General features: G+C 50.1%; 1 protein-coding gene across 1 annotated transcript in view; it reads left to right on the top strand.

The window, feature by feature from the left end:
• SLC35F3 (solute carrier family 35 member F3) overlaps positions 1-2363 on the top strand; it is a 76190-nt gene extending 73827 nt beyond the window's left edge. Inside the window, exon 7 of the mRNA XM_037037341.1 lies at positions 962-2363. Within this exon, the coding sequence (XP_036893236.1) occupies positions 962-1194 (233 nt within the window). The 3' untranslated portion in view covers positions 1195-2363. The remainder of the gene's footprint in view (positions 1-961) is intronic.
• Positions 2364-8830: the final 6467 nt, after the last annotated feature.

Genomic DNA, 8830 nt, shown 5'->3' on the forward strand with positions numbered 1-8830 from the left:
GGGGCAGGAAGTAGAGGAAGTGCTTCCTGGTCACCAAGGAGGCGGGGTGACCACCAGGCCTCAAACTGGCGCCTGCAGGGCCACCCCCACCTGGAGCCCTGGTGGGCAGCTTTCTGGCCAGTTGGTTTTCGGAACCTGCACACTAAAGAAAGCAAACCCTCCCTCACAAAACGATGTAAGGGAAAAGCGATCTGGTGTTAGAAGACAACTCCCAGTTTGCTCTCTCTGGTTTAGGATGCAGGAGGGAGGGGAGGGGAGGGGAGGGAGAAACCCTCGACACCCACGTGCTTTCGATCCCTTGGCTGTGAAGAGAGCGGTGCTCTGGGCTTTTGTTAAGTGACGTGACTCAAAGCCTGGTTCTCACTTGGTTCCTCACCTGACGTGTGAGGAACGGGCCCTGGGCAGCGAAGGCCTTTCATAAACCTTAGTAGTCGGCGATCAGAGCCTCACACCAGCAATGTCCTGGGGGGGACCAAATATTTGTGTTTGTTATCTTCACAAGCCCAGTTCCAAGTTGGTCTTCAGAACACAGACGTGCATATATGGTGAAATAACGCTCTTTAATTTCAAGAATAAAGTGTGTCCTTGTAGAAAATGTGAAAAGTGCCAAAAATATAAAGAAATGACCACGTTTTCATGGTCTGCTGCCCCAACGTGGCACCGTCAGGCTTTGGCACTCTCAGGGTGGGGCGGAAATAGGTTTCCGGTTGTGAGTCGGAGAAACAGAGTTTATCCCTGTACTGCTACTTATCAGTGCGTTCATTCCCGCACAGATGACTACGCCCCTACTTCTGTCCCCAGCCCCACACGCATGCGTAACAAACCCACCGCATCCCGTGTCAGGTCGGTTGGGAATGCGGGCACAAGCACAGGGCCTCCTACCAGATGGAGTGGAGGCGGGCGGGGAGCAGGCCGGGCCAGCCGGCTGCTGGCTGAGTGACCGCACGCCCTGTCCCCGCAGTGGTGGATCACTACACCAGTACCATTGTCTTCAACGGGGTCCGTGTCATCGCCATTGTCATCATTGGCCTGGGCTTCCTCCTGCTGCTTCTGCCAGAGGAGTGGGACGTCTGGCTGGCCCAGCTGCTCACCCGCCTGAAGGTGCAGAAGAAGGAGGAGACGGTGGAGGGTGGCGCCGACCCGGGCTCGGGGCCGCCCAGCAAGAGGAGAGGCCGCCCCTCCTTCGCCTGCTGACGACAGGCCCTGGGACTCTCGGGGACGCTGGCGCTAATGATCGGGAGGTCTATTCCCGGCGGAGCCGCAGCTGGTGCGGTGTACATACCTGTACAGTTTTGGTAACCTCGGTAAGTCACACGGTATTTATTGGCATGTCCAAGTTGCTTGCTCTTGTTCACATCAGACCTTCCACTTCAGGCATCAATTCAAAGTGAGAGAGAAAAAGGAAGAAACTCCACTCTTTCTAAATTAATGTGAAGCAAGGCACAGTTGTCCTCGCCCCGGACAGAGGGCATCCCTGACGAGGCAGAGCGAGGCAGGGTTCTGAATCTTAGCAACTGAAAATTCCATTGCACACTGTGATTACTTTTCAGCTGTGGTAGGTCATATATATATATTTTTTAATTCCAGAGCTATACTCTTAATTTTATGGGATCTCAATGAACCAAAAGATACCTAAGTTACTTTGGGTGGATTGAAGAGGTGATGCAGGGAAGGAGAGTGGATATCAGAAGCCATGGCCAGCACCAGTCGTTGGCGGCAGTTGGAGGGGGACAGGCCTGCGCCGGGCGATGTCGGGGGGCAGACAATCCAAGCCATGCCAGCCTGCTGTCACGTGTCTGTGTAAGGTCACGCCAGAGAAATTACAGTGCCTTCTACAGAATTTTTGTCTTTACCTATGTGAAGCGAGGTGACATTATAAGTCACTGACGCCGTCTTATAATTCAGATGTAGAAATCTGTAAAGAAAATAAAACTATACATTACGTGTGTGTGTACAAAAGTGACAAAGCGGATGGCCAGTGTCATGGAACACGGTTCTCGGTGTGCCGTGCGCATTCAGGGCAGGCTCCGCAGGAGCGGACTGCTGGGTGGCTTTTACTTCACAACCAAGACCGAAAAATTATTTACAGAATCTGTACATCTTTTTATGAAACTTTTACACACCAGGCTGTTTACTTACACAGTTTAGCTCTGCCAGAAAATTCTATCTGTGATAGATCTGGAAAGAGGGACAAGGGGGGTAGAGTCTACTATTTTTGAAGTTTACATTGTTACATATGAAATGGAACTCTTATTTTGAAATGTGGTCATAACCCAAAGGTGCACTGTGTAACCACGGAGTCTCTCGTTCCATAGGGGCAAGGGGCATTCATGACCTGAACTTTTTAGTAAATTACTCTTCTCAGTTCCCATTACCTGTTTGGCCAAACAGATGAATAAACTGTTTAAAAAGAAGCGTTGGGTGCTGTCTTGCGGGCCACACGGGTATGTTCCTTCCACACCAGTTCTGACACGTAGTCCCAGGAGGTCCCGCCTCCCTTCACCATCAGGCCCCCAAGCCACCCGCCGCCTCAAGGGAAGAAACATCCTGCTGTAAAGAAAGATGTGATTTTCACGAGAGTGAAGCACAGGACAGTCGGCCAAGCCGCACAGGGAGTAAGTCCTGAGACAGCGTTTCCTTCCCCTCCTCGCCCCCTTGTGCTGCCCCTCCACCAGCGGCCTGCTGCCCTCGGCTCCACCCTGGGCCTTGAGTCTGGCTCCCTCTCCTTTGCAGACTGGACCCATGGCTCAGCGGGCACTGGTCTCATAGCTGCCTCGGAGGGGCAGCCTGGGTCTCTAAACGGACAAGGTCCTCCAACCCGGCTTCCACACCTAACTTCCGCTTTGCTTTGGACATTCTAACCTAATCTAGCCCCACAGAGAATTTGATCTACCAGCTGTGATAACTTCTACCCCACTGTTCCAGACAGCTGGGACAACGGCTATGAGGTCCGAGGTCTCCCATTCTACAGCTGCAAAGGGCTGGGTTTGCTAAGGGGGGAGGGGTGTGAGCAGAGAGCTGGCGAGTCTCTTTAGGCCACCTCGTCCTACCACCCACACCTAGAGTGTCTACACACCACAGACCACTTGCGACATGGGGTCAGAACCAGTAGAGTCAAGCATCCAGAGCAGGGCACGCCCTGCCCAGGGAGCCCTGTGTGTGCTGCCAGGGGTCCATGGGATCCAGGAGCAATCACCTCTGTGACTCTGTCTGGGCCCCAAGGCCCTGCGGTTACCCCAGGGAGCCAAGCAAGCGTAGCCTGTGCAAGCCATTACATGAAAAACTGGGAAACCCTACGTTCAGGCAGCTTTACCTCATTCTCCCGCCAGGTGTAAAAGCCCAGGAAGACCTTTAAGAATTGAAAGCAGGACTCAAGGGGATGCTTGTACACCTGTGATCCCAGCACCATTACTCCCAGTAGCCAGCAGGCGGACGCGAGCCACCTGTCTGTCAAGGGATGAATGGAAGAACGTGCAGTGTACCCATCAATGTCAATGTCATGTACAAAATAAGAAATGGTAGCCAAAAGCTGAGACTTGGTGATGTGTGAGTTGTCTTTTATATACATAGTTAAATGTAGGATTTTTATTGGATTGCATTTTAAAATATTGTTTCTTTTCTTAAGATTTTATTTATTTATTTTTAGAGAGGTGAAGGGAAGGAGAAAGAGAAGGAGAGAAACTTCAGTGTGTGACTGCCTCTCACATAGCCCCCAACCCAGGCATGGGCCCTGATTGGGAACTGAACTGACGATCCTTTGGTATGCAGCCCATGCTCAATCCACTGAACTACATCAGCCAGGGGTTAACATAGTATTTCTTAGAGGAATTTACTTTTTCTCGCTTTATTGAGCTATGGTGATATATAATGTATCAGTTTAAGCTGTAAACATACTGACTTGATATTTGTATGTATATTGTAAAATGATCACCACAATAAGTTTAGTTAATATCTGTCACCTCACAGGTTTTCTTTTGATGAGAACTTTCCCCCTGTTCTCCTTGCAACTTTCAAATAGGCAACACAGTAACTGTAGTTACCATGTTGCATCCTGTGACTTCTAACGAGAAGTTTCTGCCTCTAACCACCTTCACCCACCTCCCACCCCCACCCCCCATGTATCTATGAATTTGGCTTATTTGGATTCCACCATAAGTGAGATCACGTGGTATCTGTCATATTTCACTTATAATGCCCTCAGGAGCCACCCTGGTTATTGCCAAGGGCAAGATTTCCTTCTTTTTTGTGGCTGAGTGATACTCTCTCAGAGATGCGCCACAGGTTCCGACAGAGAACATTCATCCTTCAGTGCACGAGTAAGCTGCTTCCGTGTCTTGGCTTTGTAAGTAGTGAGCTTACCAAGTGCGTTGAAGAGTGAACTTCAATGCTGCAGTGAACGTGGGGTGCAGACCTCTCTTCAGGGACGTGGCTTTGTTTCTCTCACACGTGGACCCGGAAGTGGGATCACGGCGTCCTTGGGTCGTCTGTTTATACTTCTTTAAGGAAGCTGTATGTTGTTTTCCATAGTGCCTGCACAATTTGCATTCTTTTCATTTACTGCATGTTAAAGGCACTGGAGCCAACATTTTTTAATTGGGAGATCTCACATAAAAATGTGGATTTCTGAGGTCTATTACATGACTTCTCTTGAAAGAAGCTTCCAGGAAATTAGGCCTGCATTTTGTAAGCAAAAATCAGCTGAGCCCTAGTTGTGGCCACAGCCTTTGGCCACGCCATTCACAAGTGTCTGCGGGGGTGTCTGCACTAGACACGGCTCATCCCTGTCACTCACCTGGGCTCTGTCGGCCATTGAGATTCTTCCTTGGGCCGCGTGGAATTTGGGCCCAAGCGCATACGGTGGGAAGGCAAACCCCGATGGAGGTATATACAGACACATGCAAACAGGGCCTGGAGTGGCATGTCCACCACTGTCTGTGGCAGGAGATACAGGTAGGGAGGTGGGCAGCTCCCAAATCACGGATCAGCCTTCCCATTGCCCGCCTTTTACTGACTGATGCATAAACCGACCACGACTGAGAGGTAGGCCTAGCAAACAGCCCACGGGGAGGTGTCCCTCCTTCTCTTGGCACCATGACGGGGCTCTAGGAGGGAGGGCGTCTGTCCCAATATTTTGTAAAGAGCAGAACAGGGGTGTTCACACACGGGGGCAGTGGAGCAGGCTGGTTCCCATCAGAGGTTGTGCACGCGCATAAGACTAGCTAACGGAATTGAGGGCGGGCCACCTTCAATACAGAGACTCGACTCAATCAATCTAGCCAGTGGCAACGCAGACAGCGAAGAATCAATACGGAGGGCACTTCAGCTCCGGGGCGGACAGGGGTCCGAGCGGATCTCTGCTGAAAAGTCAGCAACAGAAAAGGCAGAACTGAAAATAGAAACTCCTTTAACTTATGGGAACTCGGAAGTGTATGCTGTGCAGTTGATTTTAACATTAGAATTAATAATAGATGTTTGCAGGAAACACCACAGATTTCCAAACAGGCCAACCACAGGGAATCCTAAGGCACTTTAGGCTGTTGCCCAGTTATTTTACGTGTCACTTATGATGAGACATAATCAATCCTAAAAGTTCTCTGTAAATGTTCAGGATTCTATATTTGTACTTACCCTTTCGTCTTTACTAACTAGTGCGTCACTGTCCATGTGCATCTGGGAATTCTTCTAAACATTCAGTACTAAAAACTAAAGTGACTTCTTCATCACCTCTGGTGCTTTGGTCGGAAGCATTATTCTGCTAATTAGTTTGGATATACAGAACCGTTCCGGCTTTACAGGAGTGAGAAGACACAGCAGCATCTGCGATGCATCGGCGACGCATCAGCGACCGCCCTCTCGGTTCCGTCTGTGCCAGGCACCTGTGTGGCGAGTGGGAGAGGATTCCTTAGATCTGCTTTGGGTGCAGGTCTGCAGCTCTGAGCTCCCCAACCTGGTCACCGGAAAACCCCAGTGCAGTCACTCTTCGGAGGCACAGCACACCGTCTCCATGAAGGCCTTTTTGAAACTCAAAATCCGTCTTTGGTAAGGGCTGTCCACCAAGCCTATTCCACTTATTTAACTAGAATGCTCTTAAATGACTGGCCAGTAAGCCGCCTAAAACACCCTGAGAGAACAGGACGTAGGGCAGGTTGGCTTTTTCATAGTCAGCTCTTGAAACAATAGCGCTGCCCTAAAAATCCCCCTGGCACCCTGGGCGGTGGCTCAGTTGGTTTGAGCATCATCCCGTGCACCAAAAGCCTTTGGGTTCAATCCCCGGTCAGGGCACATACGGAGGCAACCGATGTTTCTCTCTCTCCCTCTCCCGCTTCCTCTCTCTCTCAAATCAATAAACATGTTCTCAGGTGAGGGTTAAAATATATATCTACACATAGGCATACATTGAGGGGTATATATATTTATAAATCCACTTCACACTCAGTGGTTTCTAACAAGTGTCTGCTCAAGCACTCCCCTCTGCAGGTGACCACACTTTGCGGGCCAGAGGCTGGGTTTGCTGCATGGCTGGCTCTGTGCAGAAAGGGGCTCAGCCCCAGGCTGCGGGCCGAGGCGGAGCTCGCTCCCAGGGAGGCGCAGGTCTTTCCACAGAGGCAGCTGCCCCGGTTGGTTTCGTTTTGTTTTGTTTTTCGTCTTCTGCTCTCTCTGCCTTTTGTGGTTTTAACCGAGCATTTTATGATTTCATTTTCTCCCCTTTCTTAGATATCAGTTATATTTATTTTTAAACTTTTTTAGAGGTCGCCCTACAGTTTGCAATATACAGTCTCAGCCACTTTCAATAAAACTGTAGCACTTTGCATAACCCTAATTCTTCTACTCGCCTGTATCATTGTTGTTTCGTTTCATTTATATATAAGCATATGTACACAAATATATAAACGTAAGGTAGGTACATAAGCATACCTAATTGAATACATTGTCCTGTCGTTGCCTTTTTGTGTGCCTTGTAGCCACTTCCTTGAAAGCCGGACACGCTGCACCAGAAGCATTTAGCAGTGTTGCTGTGCATCTCGGGCGGGCGAGGTAGCGCCTACCGTCCTGTGAGCAGGTCTCCGTCTGCACTGTGGACTTTTCAGAGGGCTTTTCTCCCCCACCTTCCAGGCGACAGGATGGCTCACATGGCTGGTATCTCCCCTTCCCCCAGTGAGTTAGGCTCTGAGGATTAAGTACTTTCTCCCGAGGGCGGCCTTTCGAAGAAGAAGAACAGAGGGTCCTGGGCATTTCACAATGGCTCCTTTCCCCTTCTGCTTCTGGAAGCCTGAGGGATTGACCTCAGGTATTTGCTGTCAAACTTCTGGAGGTAAATCTCACAGTGCTGTGGGGCCCCCTAAGCTGGGTCCCCTGGAGTTTTGAACTTGGCCTGGTGGGCACTGAGCTTCCTGCACTTGTCAATTGCACTTCCAGCCTCCTACCTGCTCTGGTTCTGGCGGTACTTTCCACCTGTCTGACCCTGTCTGGCCCTGTCTGGTTCTGTCTGCGCTGGTAAGTTTCCTCGGTGTTTGTCCGTCTGCCTCTCCAGGGCGGTGGTGTGGGTGCTCAGTGCCCTTACACCTCTCTTACAGATCCTGGAAAAGTTGTGAATTTTTAGCCTGTTCAGCTGTTACTTACTGCTGGGATGGCAGGGAGACTTCCAAGCTCCTCAGGTACAAAGCTGGAAAACAGAAAAAAACCTTAAGGAATACTTTTCCTAAAGGGTGAAGGGGATCAAAGGGCATAAACTTCAGCTGTCAAACAGATGGGTCCTGGAGTGTAACGCACGGCGTGGTGACTGTGGTTGGTGACACTGTCTGCATATTTGAAAGTTGCCGAGACTAAATCTTCAAAGTTTCATCACAAGGAGGAAAATCTGTAACTACATGGGGATGGGCGTTGACTAAACTCATCGTGGGGTCATTGCCCAAGACACGGATATCGCATCATTGTGTCGCACACCTGCAACAAATATATTATACGTCAGTTATATCTCAATTTTAAAAGCTAAATAATTTTTTAAGTTCTAAGGTGAAGCAAAACAAATTATTCCAGAAAACGCAAACTGTGCAGACCCAGACTTTTCTGCCAATTGACCTCTGACCCCTCAGTGACAGGGCTGCAGTCTGCAGGCTCCTCCCCATCCCCCCAGGGGTCCCCTCCCACATCTTGGCCTCACACAGGTTTTCAGCCTCATTCCCCAGCCACCCCTTGTGCCCCTAGAGGTGGCACTTTGCCTGCTGTCACTCTGATTCATGGTTCTAAGCCTGTCCGTCACAGCCGCCAACGTTTTCATCTTTCACCGTAAGACCAGCCCTTCCTTTTTGGGCCCCTGTGTTTCTCTCCCAGCCATGGCCAGAGCCGTGGGGCTCAAGCTTCTCCGACCCTGTGGGTCTTAGAATGTGTAGAGATTTAACCAGGCTCCAGGGGAGGACTGTGCTGTCATTGGCGAGGGGGGGAAATGCACCCCCTTCCGGGTGAAGCTCCTTCGAGTAGGTTCAGTAATCAGCCCTCACGGAATGGAGGGGAAGGCCTCACAGCAGCGGGTGGGAGAGTCATTCTCCTTTGGGGAGTGCAGCCCATGTGCACGGTCACTTCTGGTGCCCACGGTGTCTGTCCTTATTCTGCGTGGAGTCCACTCGACCAGCAAAGGTGTACTTACATGTTCGTGTCATCCGGTTCCCCCAAACTTGTTTTGTTTTTTACACAAACAGGATGTCATCTTATGTGTTTGTTTGTTTCATTGTTAATACTTTAACAATGGGTGGAGTTTGCATAATTGAAATAGTTCCTAGCAGGGAGACAAGCAGGTGTTGGTTAAGGGCAATATCTGGAATGGCAAACGGCT

This window comes from Sturnira hondurensis, unplaced genomic scaffold (genome assembly GCF_014824575.4).
Source record: "Sturnira hondurensis isolate 20B ecotype Veracruz unplaced genomic scaffold, ASM1482457v3 Scaffold0022977, whole genome shotgun sequence".
Taxonomy (NCBI): domain Eukaryota; kingdom Metazoa; phylum Chordata; class Mammalia; order Chiroptera; family Phyllostomidae; genus Sturnira; species Sturnira hondurensis.